This window comes from Octodon degus, unplaced genomic scaffold (assembly GCF_000260255.1).
Source record: "Octodon degus isolate 3935 unplaced genomic scaffold, OctDeg1.0 scaffold00002, whole genome shotgun sequence".
Lineage (NCBI taxonomy): Eukaryota > Metazoa > Chordata > Mammalia > Rodentia > Octodontidae > Octodon > Octodon degus.
Window position 1 is genome coordinate 19735827 of NW_004524578.1, and position 11656 is coordinate 19747482.

Consider the following 11656-nt stretch of genomic DNA (forward strand, 5'->3'; position numbering starts at 1 on the left):
AGGAGGAGGAGGAGGAGAAGCAGCAGCAGGAGGAGGAGGAGGAGGAGCAGGAGGAGGAGGAGGAAGAGGAAGAAGAGGAGGAGGAGGAAGAGGAGAAGGAAGAGGAGGAAGAGGAGGAGGAGGAGGAGGAAGAAGAAGAGGAAAGAACCATCACCACCATCACCAGCAGCAGCAGCAGCAGCAGCAACTTAACTCCATCACCCTGGGTCACAAGTTCAAGTTCACCCAGGATATTTGGGAACTTAGAGCAATGATATCTCAAAATAAAATCTGAAAGGCCCTAGGTTCAATCTCTAGTACTGGGGGGGTGGGGGGATTAAAAGAAAAATCATCCTCTCTTTTGCTTTTCCTAACTATTTCATAAAATATTGGATATGCTTTCAAACTGTTCCTATAGGCACTTCTGCCAGGAGCAAGGTCACACCTCTCAGCTAAGAGTTGCCGTTCAGTACCTGGTGCCTCCCAAGGGACCCCACCCCACCCACTGCCTGTATCAGCAGAGACGGTGACTGGGTCTCTAAGGAGAATAGCAGCAGCTGTGGATGTGCCCCCATCTTTTCTCCAATGGGGAGGTGACAACAGGGAAGAAGTGAAGAAGGGAGGTCGTGGCAGGGGCAGGCCCCGATGGTGGGTAGCTGCTTCTCCTCTCAGACCCCCTCAGGCCTCCTGCTCCCTACCCACCATCGCTGAGGCTGGAGACGCCCAAGGCCTGGGCCGTGTGCAGTGTGAGGCGCCTCTGAGCATCCTGGATGTAGGCCATGACCGGCATGGGGTAGAAGTTGGCCTGCAGGGGCAGCTTCTTCAGATACTGCCGGCGTTGCACCTGTGGGCAGGCCCAGTGAGTCAAGGGCCTCTGGAGACTGCCTGGGCCCTCAGGATCCCTGATCACACTCGCCTCATTTGTCAGGGCCACCAAGAGAGTCCCCATTCTGCCCCAGGGAGTTCAGACATTACCTGAAAGCCATTGAGGTCTGAGAAGAAGGTGCCTTGGCTGCCAATGTTCGTGTGGATGCGCAGGGCCAGCTCCTTGTTGATGTAGTCCCGGATGTCCACCAGGAATGACATGTCCAGAGACAGCCCCTCCACCCCTGGGCACAGGCACACAGGGGAGACATGGGGAGAAGGGCAGAGCAGCACAGCTTTTGAACCACCCTGGGGACATGCTGCCCAACTTCCCAGCAAGTCTCAGGGACAGCATCTCTGATGACCTTGTCCCAAGACACTAAGCATCCCTGATTCAAAAGCTCCATCTGTTGGGAACAGATGTGTGAACACAGATGGGAAGCAAGGGTATGTGTCACAGCCCATGGGGCCCACACTTCCTCTGCAACCCTTCCTCACCTGGCAGGTTGTACAGTCGGACCACCTGGTGAACATGCTCATAGTAAGCGACCACCTCTGAGAAGAAAGGGCCTTCAGTGACACGCAGCACAGGCGGGTTCTTGGGGACATAGGGCTGGGGAAAGAGGAGGCAGCCACTGAGCCCAAGGCACAGCCAGCCAAGCCGTTAGCAGCCCCAGGTCAGTCAGAAGATATGCTCGCCCATGAGATGGCCCCACACCCTGGGCCCCACTGTGACTGCTGCCCCACCCACCTTCCTCCCTTCCAAGGCAGCAGGTAAGACCTCAGGAGGGAGCGACCACCCTGGAAGCACTGTGCCCCTCTGCACAGAACTGTCAAGGATACTTCCCAGAGCCCGCCACGTACCTTGGCCTGGTCATCAGGCAGGAAGAGGTAGGCGCCGCTCTTGTCCTTGGACGCGCGGGTACCATAGACGAGGAGCTCCACGTCTGTCCGCTGTTCCCTGTCCTCGTCCACTCTTTGGATGCTCTGTCAAAAACCACAGCCTGACCCTTGGCCCCATGCCAACACGTCAGGCCCGGCCCGGGGCTACAGCCTGAGTCTAAGGCTTCCCAGAGGCCCTGTGTGAACGGCTTGCTGCCTGGGGGTGCTGCAAGGAGGAGTGGAAATTAACAGGCAGGGCCCAGAGGAGGTTTGGGGACACTGGAGTGCCCCTCCCCTGTCTCCTGTGTCCTGCCTGCGCTGTGCTCTGCCACCGCTTCCACCACCATGTGCTGCTCCCGTAGGCAGGTCCACTGGGCCAGGGGCCAGAACTCCTAACATTGTGGCAAACATGAACCTGAGCTCTTTATGTCACTGATCTCACATGTCTATCACAGTAACAGCCAACACACCCAGCTTTCCAAGATGGCTGGCTGGGCATTGAGACAGCCTACGCCCGGGTTGCCATCCATCACTCAAGGTGGAGCAGGCATGGCCACACCAGCACATGCATCCTCCTCCACTCCAGACCCTACACAGCAGCCCTGGCCCCTTACCTTGAGCAGCCCGGTAAGGCCTGAGAACCAGACCTGCATGTAGCGGTTGCTGAGGGCGAAGTCACTGCCACCTGAGTCGATGACCCGGATGGGGAAGGCTTCGTGCCGGCTGACTGACAGACTCTGGCCGTGCAGGTAGATGCGCACAGAGGAGGACAGTGTGCGGTGCGTGTCCAGGCCCTGCTGTAGCTGAAGCAAACCCAGGCCCAGGGCAGGCAGGCGGATAGGCAGGGACACCTGCAGGCATGGGGGTGAGAACGCAGGCTGGGCTGAGGTTCTGGGAGTCCCAGCCTTCGGCTTCTGTTTCCTAACAGAGAGCCCAAGCAAGTCGTGCACCTACCAGAGCCTCTGTTCTCTTCTCTGGAGCACCCCTTCTTATTGGTCAGGCTTTCTCAGTTTCTCAAATGACATTTGAAAAACTATAAACTAGTGTCAGGCAGGGTGACCCACACCTGTAAACCCAGCATCTGCAAGGCTGAGGCAGGAGGACTGGACATGAGCCCTGCCCAGGCAAGGCCCCTGTCTCAAAATTAAGAAGGGTCGGGAGCTATAGTTCAGCCCAAGGCCATGGGTTTAATCTCCTGTACTGAACAAAAACAAAACAAACCCTACCAAGCCACATTAGGCTTCCAGTAAGCATACGCTGTGTGGTAGCACGCCCCTGCAGTGCCAGCCTTCTGGGAGACTGAGGAAGGAAAACCACCCGAGCCCAGGAGTCTGCAGCCAGCCTGGGCAACAAACAAGACTGACCCTGTCTCAAACAAATCAGTAAATAAATACTTGTTGAATGAGTAAACCATGGGGTATTGTAACTGGCACTTTCACTATTATTTATTGTTGGTATTGGGACTCGAACTTGGGAGCCTGCACTTGCCAGGCAGGCGCTTGTGCTGCTGAGCTATATTCCCAGCCCTTATCTACCTTTTAAAGGACTCAATGCCCAAGAGTGTCCTCTGAGCAGCCTCTGTTCCAAAGACACTCAATGCCAAACTGGACAGTAGGATGGGCCAAAGCAGTGAGATAGGAGGTGAGTGATGGGGCACTGAGGGGAGGCCACTGCAGACAGAGCCCTGCCTCACCTGGTAGACATTGGGGACCATGTTGGTAGCTGAGCTCCAGTGGGCGCTGATCTGCACGGGCAGGGGCTGGCCATCCTCCGACAGGACCCGCACATGCGGTGAATTGACTAGCAGGGACACCACACTAAGCCGCTCCTGCTCCAGTGGGTTGAAGAGCACCACAAACCTGGGGTTGGAAGGTGACAGGGTGGGGCCTGTGGGACCTGCAGTGGAGGACATGTGCAGAGTGTGGAGGGGGCTGGGAACCCCGGGGCACCTGGCCTAGTGCAACTCACCTGGGCGAGGCATCCAGCTGGATCACTGTACGCTCTGGCAGGGCGTCATGACTAGAGCGGGCATCATCCTGGAACAAAGCGGGCAGAGGGAAGGGGCGTCAGGCAGCAGGCCTTCTCCCCATCTGGCCAGAGCAAGAGAGGACCCCAAGCAGACCCAGTGGGGCTCACCACTTGGAGGAAGGGTGCCCCGGGCTCAAAATGGTAGGTCCCCTTGTCCCCCAGCACCAGGTAGTGGGCTGCATTGATGATGACCTGCTTCAGGCTGACGAGCGAACGCAGAAGCCTGTGTGAACAGCACAGGGGCCAGGAGATGATCACAGGGCCTGGCCCGCCACAGCGGCCCACTGAACAGCCTCTGCAGCCATAGGTGCGGGAAATGCTGTGGAGGGAGGAGGCGGCACCCACCTGACCCCGTAGTCCACCACCACAGCCTCCTTGGCAGTGCCCGTGATGGCGTCATGGTGCTGGAAGAGCCCCAGAGTGCGCCGGGCCTCCATCAGGACAGTGAAGTCGGACAATGGGTACTGGGCAGCCAGGCCAGAGCGGCGGGTGTGTGCCAGAGCCAAGCTGTACAGGATCTCTGCCCCCCTGCAGAGAGAGGGCCACTGCCTGCCACCTGCCCCTCACAAAGGCCATTCCTCTTCCCCTTCCTGTCACTCCTCTGCCACCTTGTCTCCTGCAGGCCCAGCTGGCCTGCAACACAAAGGCTGACTCCCCCGAGCCTGTGGTGGGCATCTCACCGTAGGTGGGCTTCTAGGACTCGATCCAAGCTCTTGTAAAAAGGCCGGGAGGTGTAATAGCCAGTCCAGTAGTGATCCTCACGGTCCGCGTAGGAGAAGAAATCCCCGCTTAGCACTGGAAACCCTGGGGGCCGGGCCCCTGGCTCCACCCCAGTCCTCTTGTACAGGGCATCAAAATAGTCTGAGAGGGTGCCAAACTGGGCCTGTGGGAACCCCCAAACCATCTCCCATCAGTTGCACGGCCTCCTGGGAATTCAGGCCACCAGTGCTACAGCAGCTGGGGGTGGGGGCAACTACGTCCCACTTTTCTGTGCCTCACAGGAAAGCCGAGACCCTGGGAATAAATCCTGAGACTAAGAATGGTAACAAATCTCTTCTGGGGGCCAGCTGTGGGGAGCAGGGGTCCTCCAGGGAAGGCCCCAGTCTGTAGCACTAGGAGCCCCCACCATGCCAGCCAGAGCTCCCACCTGCACGTGGAGGTCAGGCTTGCTGTTAAGGAAGTCAAAGAGCCGCTGGTAGCTGAAGAACTGGGCATCCCACTCCTGAGGCTTGTCATACCGAAAGTCATCACCCAGTGGCACCAGCAGGACATTACTTCGGAACAGTCGGGACTTCTTCCGATACTGGTCTAGGAGCAGGGCTGCCCTGGAGGAAGGACAAGACACAAGCCTCATGGGAAGCTTGAGAGTTGAGAGATCAGGGAAGGGAGCCACCCCAGGCGAGTGTCAGGGACACAGCCTAGAGTAGGAAACCGGTGCCTGACACCCAGTGTTTGTTGAACAATCCCTCCTTATGCTGGGCTTCGATTCCAACCCTGCCTCTGCATCCTTTCCCACAATTATCCTCCACATACATCAAAAATGCCTGGGGCCTGGGGAGATGGCTCAGTAGAATAAGTGCTTACCTGGCAAGCCCAAGGGCCCAAGTTCAATCCCCAGTTCCACCAAAGGAAAAAAAAATGCCTGAGCTTTCTCTCCATCAAACCCTGCCCCTACAGCATAAGTTACAATGTATTCCTCTGGCCAGCATCCTGAATCAGAGGCTCAGAACTGCATAAAGCAGGGAGGGGTGTGCAGGGCAGTCAGACCTCTCTGGGACCAAACCCTGCCCCACCGCCCACAGGAGCAGCCTGAGGTCACCTGCGGCCATGCTCCCTGCTTTCTGTGTGTGTAGCTCAGCACAGCCATTTAACCCTGAACTTCCTGTTCTGCCTTCTGAAGTCAAGAGTGGAGACTTTCTGTCTAATAAATTCCATCTGGTTTGAAGCTTGAGTGAGTGAAGTTGTGCCACCCTTGGGTAAAAGAGCCCAGGATCAGCCAGGTGCAGTACACACCTCTTGTAATCCCAGTATTCTGGGAGGCCAAGGCAAGAGGACCTCAGATTTGGGCCAGGCCTATACAAATTAGTGACTTAGCAAGACACTGCCTCAAAATAAAAAAAAATATAAAATAAAATAAAAGGCTGGAGCTATAGCTCAGTGCAAAGGTCCTGCACTCACCCACCCACACCTTCACCCCCCCAAAAAAGAAGAATCCAGAACTTTGGTGCCAGATTATGCCCAAACCAGCTCCACATATGCTAGGTGAGTAACCCTAGGTAACCCTCCTGGGCTTCTTTCTGGAAAATGAGAATAATATCAGATAACACAAGTAGCCTTACTGGTATCATTAGCCCTCACAATGTTACAAGAATTAAAATGAACGTATTAATATTTAAGTACTTTCAGTAGTGCCTGGCACACCATAGGACTATACATACACACAGGATATGCATAGACCTCTGGGTTTTTTTCTCCATATAATAGGTAAAGGCAGTAGAAAATTAGAGCAGTACAGCACAACATTAGACATTCCTTCCTGATATTACTACTACTACTACTACTACTACTACTACTACTACTATTTGTGGTGCTGGGGATGGAACATGCTAAACAAGTGCCCGACCACTAAGCTACATCCCTAGCCCTTGCCACTTTCCTGTTCTGAGATCCACCTATTAAGTGTCCTTTGAAGGATAGCAAGGTTTGGGCACTCCTCTAGTCATCTGTGCTGGCCTGGGTTGTCCTCTATTTTGTTCTCAAGAGAGATTCCTCAAAGAAAACCCATGCCTGCTCTATCAGGGCCCAGGAAGCCTCGTGGCCCAGGGGGGCCTCTGGGATCAGGGAGCCCTATCCCTCCCCCTGGCCTGCTCTCTGAGAGCCAAGTCAGCCTCAGAGAAGGCAGCTGGGGCTCTAGGAGTCATGCCTCCTTAAACAGCCAGCGGTGCTTCTTGCAATCAGTGTTTAGATTTCTAGAAACAAAAGACCACTTTCTTTCCCTCCAGGTCACATAAAAACCAGTTCAACTTGTTACATTCTTAAGGTTCTGCCTAAATTGCTGTTTAGCTCACGGGTAACCAGCACTATCAGGGAGGGTGGGGTGATTTCTGCCACACAGACATGGCTGGAGGGCCTTAACTATTCTCTCAAAGGGGACAGGGAGGCCGGAGGCCATGTCTGGGAGACTAAGTGGTGATGCCAGTGGGCTGTGGTCCCTGCACACAGGATTCTGCTGACTTCCAGCCAAGTCAGAATACCAGAGCCAGGGAAAGGCACATTATTAGCCTGAGGTTTGCAAGGAACTGTACCCATTTACAAGCCATTTGCCTCTGATCAGTTGATTGGCTCTGACAGTCTGTCAAGATATGGGAAAAACATGCCCGCTGGGGACAGTAAGAGCTTTCTGGGAAAGGTGGTTCCTGAGTGCCATGCCAGTTTTCCAGGAAGATTTGCAAGGAGCAGAGCCCGTACCTGAGCCCGCCCTCTGTTTTCCAGCTGAGGCTGGCATTGCATGGCTCCCCAGCACTGAACAGCTCAGACCAGAGGCCAGGCCTCCTGGTTCCTCTGTAGAGCAAAAAATCAACACCATGCCCAGGTCAGGCTGAAAGCTGATGCCTACCTCTCTGCCACGTTGGCCTCTGTGATGGCCCGGGGCGGCACTTTCCAAGGGCAGTTGATGCGACCACCAGGCAGCCGTTTGAAATCGAACTGGCAGCAGATCTTGGGATCAGGGCCACAAGTATGCGGGACATCATAGCTGTAGAAGGGCATCATGTGGCAAAAGATGTCTGTGCTGGAGTCTGAGTCTGCAGAAGACACACCATGCAGTCATCCATCGGCAGGCAGCCTCGGTAGCCAGGGACAGGGACGTCCAGAGGGCACGGATCTAAAGGCAGCTCTGACAGACAGCGAAATTCTAGCGGGACCCAGGCTGTGTGACTTGTAAGCAGGGGACAGAACACAGGGTCCTGAAGGGTGCACGGGGGCCCCACAGAGGCCAGAGGTCAGTGTGACCCTCCCCTCCCCTGAAGGACAGACCACTCTGGCAGGGGGACCTGAGGGACCATGGGTTCATACTGCTGACCCTCCTGCTCTTCCTCAGAGAAAGCTGCACTGCTCAGACCCTGCTGCCCTGCCTGGCCTTACCCCATGTCTGCCTCCACATGAACTCCAGGCTATGGGTGGCCGCGAAGTGCTTCTTGATGGCATAGTGCACTCTCTGAATCAGCATGCTGGTCAGGTTAGCACGGCGCAGCAGGTATGGCATGGTGGAGCTGTGTCCGAACGGGTCCACTGCCCAGCCGGAGCGCGGGGTCACACCTGGGCATGGGGTTACAGAGACCCTGAAGACCTCAGAGTCACAGGGCCTGGCCTCGGCCTTGCCCAGCTAGTGGAACTCCAGCTCCTGCCTTGGCAGGGACTGGAAGATGACACTACACGAGGCCCCCATTAGCCTAGAAAGGATCCACTCCTGTCAACTCCTGTGCCTTACTGCCCTTTATCACCGGACCCCAGGCCCAGCCGCAGGGCGACCTCCACTGTTGGTCCTAGACATACCGAGGTTTCTCTCCAGCCACTGGTGTCCCTCGATGAGCTGGTCAATCAGTGCAAAGTAGTGGGAGTTGGCCTCATCGGGCATTACCCAGCCTCCCGTCGCGATCTCTAGCTGCCCGTTTCCCACCAGCCTATAGGTGAAGCCACATTCAGGATGGGGCAGGGACCTGTGTCCAGCTCTGCCAACCAGACAATGCCAGTGTCTGTACCCAAACCTGAGACCAAGAGCACAAATACTGGCTCTCTTTGCCTACCAGCCTACCCCATGTCAGCTGGGACCTGCATAACATAGGATGGTGTCTATGCTCCCAGGGCGTAGCTCCATGCCCTCTCCCCACTGATGCCATAGCAACTGGTGTCTCTGACACTAGTAACCCTCACACTGTCACCCTAATCTTTGCCTCGGCTCCCTGCCATGCCAACATCACAGCATATGGCAAGACATGCCCACCCTGCCCAGGACTTGTATGACAGCCCCCAGGCCTTCCCCCCCTGCCACTGGCCTTCGGACTACTGCCCTCTTTTGGGCATTGATGTTGTCCCACCACTTGGCGAAGAAGGAGACTTCTGCCCAGAGGAAGCGCCAGCGGGAGTCCTCCTGCAGCTTGGACACCATGCTGTTGAGAATGTGCTGGGTCTGCTCTGTGTAGTACTTGTCGAAGGTCTTGATCCAACCTGGGGGCCGACACAGGGGCCCCTGAGGACACCTCCTCCTCCTCCAGCTGCCCATCCTCCCCCCACCTCCCGGTGCCCACACCGCAGGCTCACCTGGGTCATTGTGGGAGTGTGGCACCACGAACACCTGCAGGTCCTCAGCATCCCAGTCGTGCGGGCTGTAGGAGATGTCAAAGCCCTGTCTCCACACACCGCCATCCACATTGTCGAAGGGCAACTCCTCCGACACTGTCAGCATCTGTGGACAGGAGGGCAGTTCAGTGCCCCATCTGTACCCACTGTAGGTTGCTGCCAGCACCTTCTCTTACCTGCAGCTCTGGCTTCTGGCCCCGGCCCCCCAAAGCAAACTGGCAGTCTTGGGGCGACACGGAGAAGAAGCTGGGCCGGGGCTCTGGGGCCACCACCCAGGAGCCATTGGCCGTGTGGTAGGGCAGCAGGGCGGGTGGGCCCTCCACATTGGCCGTCAGCTCCAGCACTGAGTCCTTGATGTGACTGATGATCTCATGGTTCTCTTCCAGTAGCTGTTCCAGCTGCTCGATGCGGTTCTGTAGCACAGAAATTTGGCTCTGCCAAGAAAACCAGAACGCTCTTTAGGCCCCAGCCACAGTGTTTGCCTAAGGAACACCTGAGGCCTGTCTGTGAGCCTTCTCCCTCGGCAGAAGCCAGAACAAAGCCTCCAGGGATGATAGGTCCTGTGCACATCACTACTGAGGCCTGATTCACCTGGAAGCCCCTGAATTCCCTAGCTCACAGATGGCAAAGATTTCACCTCACGCGCAGTGATTGGTGCCGCCAATCTGAAGCACAGTGCCCAGAAGGATCCATCACATCAGGGCTTAATGGGAGAAAATGCTGCAATCCATTAGCAATGTCTGCTGAGAACTCTGGAGGACAAAGCAGCTGCCATTTCTTCGTCCTTTTGCCTGTTTTTTTTGCTTTCTACTTGGGCTGGGGATGAAGCTCAGTGGTAGAACATATGTTTGGCATTTAGAATGGACAAGGCCCTGGGTTTGATCCCTGGCACCACAGAAGGGAGGGAGGGAGAAGAAAGGGACAAACACCTGCCTGGGCTGACATGACTCTCCATCTAGGTGACAACCCAAGCCCAGGTGACTTGTAAACACAGAGATCAACAGCCAGGCATGACTCACCCGGGGGAAGTTCCCACTGTTCTGATGCCGGGCAGGGTCATGCTGCACCCGGTCCAGCATGAGGTAAAGCGAAAAGACAGCCACACAGAAGATGGCAGCCCCGCACACCGTCACCTGCTTCTTCAGCTTCATTCTGGCCTCCAAGTGCACCTGGCAGAGGAGACGCCATCTGTAGCTTTGGCATGCAAAAGCCCTTTTGGTGGTCCTTCTACCACATACCCCAGTAAGCTCCCCAGGGGTTCCCAAGGAATACCTATTTCTGGCTGCAGCAAAAGCAAGCTAAGCAGCGCACACACACACACACACACACACACACACACATACACACACACATGCTGTGGGTCCCAACTCAACCATGATTTCCTTCTCTTCATTAAGAATCCAAAAAGACAATTAATAGCACACCTGGGTCTGGCCCTGCCTGGACCCAGGGAGCAGCTGTGCCACGAGGTGCTGTCACCCCTTCCCTTGGCTAAACTAAACTAATAAAATAGTTCAGGGACCAGGGTGAGGGTCCCAACCTCCTGGGAATAACCATCTTCCCCTCAGGTCTGGCTCTTGGTGCCTGGCCAGACTCTTTGGCCATGTGCATCTCTTTCTGATGAATACACTGGCCTCTATTTTGTCTGATTTAAAGGTAGAGCCATAACTAGGCATGGTGGTTCATGACTATAATCCCAGCACTCTGAGAGGCTGAGGCATGAGAATCACAAGTTCAAGGCCAGCCTGAGTATCTTAAAGGCTTATGTCTCAAGGGGGGTGGGGCTGGAGACACAGCTCAGTGCAACAGCCCTCGGTTCAATCCTCAGTACTCCAAAATAAAATAAAGGTACAGCCAGAGGCCAAAGAGGCTTGATATTCTCTTTCCCCGGTCCTCTGGGAGCAGTCTCAGTAGAAACTGCCTGGCACAGATTCTGTCTCGATAAGAACACAGAATACATTTCTAAAAAGGAAGGCAGGAAAAGGGAGAGAGGGAGGAAGAAAGGAAGAGACAAAAGAAAGGAAAGGAAGGATAAAAGAAAGGGAAAAAACGAAAAAGAAGGCTGAGTGCACCTCAGGGGTAGCGCGCTCACCTAGCATGCGAGGTCTTGGGTTCAGTCCCCTGTAGCGGAAAAAGAAAAACCGAGCTCCGTTGGCGACACATAGCCAGTCTTACATTCTTTCCATGAGCACTGATTCCTACAGTGCAAAACTTTGCGCCAGGCCGGCAGCGCTCGGGTCCTGGAGCCGGGGCGAGGCCTGCGGGCCGCTCTGTCGCCGGCTCTGCGCCCTGCCCTACTTTGCGCGATCGGATTCCGCTCCGCAGTCTCCGGGCAGTATTTTTAGCCCTCGCAGCCGGGCGGGTGGGGCTGCACCTGCCCGGCTCCGCACCCCTCCCGGCCCCCCGAGCCCGCGATCGCAGCTCCCGGGTTACCGTGGCACCAGCTTCGGCCGCCCGGGCCTCAGCGGCCCGGTTGCACCTCGCGACTGCAGCCGGGGCCGCCGGGCCAGCAGCGCGGGGCGGGGACAAGGACCGCGACAGGGAC

At 56.0% G+C, this 11656-nt stretch overlaps 1 protein-coding gene across 4 annotated transcripts in view; it reads right to left on the reverse strand.

The window, feature by feature from the left end:
• Man2a2 (mannosidase alpha class 2A member 2) overlaps positions 1-11650 on the reverse strand; it is a 21479-nt gene extending 9829 nt beyond the window's left edge. For 3 of the 4 annotated variants that reach the window (XM_004623309.2, XM_023710559.1, XM_023710573.1), the window contains exons 1-19: positions 11204-11650; positions 10131-10280; positions 9288-9545; positions 9073-9217; positions 8808-8979; positions 8308-8435; positions 7897-8070; positions 7370-7556; positions 4901-5078; positions 4434-4636; positions 4099-4281; positions 3862-3976; positions 3694-3761; positions 3419-3584; positions 2340-2576; positions 1708-1830; positions 1342-1456; positions 955-1088; positions 682-823 (exon numbers count right to left, since the gene is read on the reverse strand). In XM_004623309.2, the coding sequence (XP_004623366.1) occupies positions 682-823; positions 955-1088; positions 1342-1456; positions 1708-1830; positions 2340-2576; positions 3419-3584; positions 3694-3761; positions 3862-3976; positions 4099-4281; positions 4434-4636; positions 4901-5078; positions 7370-7556; positions 7897-8070; positions 8308-8435; positions 8808-8979; positions 9073-9217; positions 9288-9545; positions 10131-10262 (2860 nt within the window). In that variant the 5' untranslated portion in view covers positions 10263-10280; positions 11204-11650. The remainder of the gene's footprint in view (positions 1-681; positions 824-954; positions 1089-1341; positions 1457-1707; positions 1831-2339; positions 2577-3418; positions 3585-3693; positions 3762-3861; positions 3977-4098; positions 4282-4433; positions 4637-4900; positions 5079-7369; positions 7557-7896; positions 8071-8307; positions 8436-8807; positions 8980-9072; positions 9218-9287; positions 9546-10130; positions 10281-11203) is intronic. The other variant, XM_023710554.1, reaches the window with a different exon arrangement.
• Between the last annotated feature and the right edge of the window lie 6 nt (positions 11651-11656).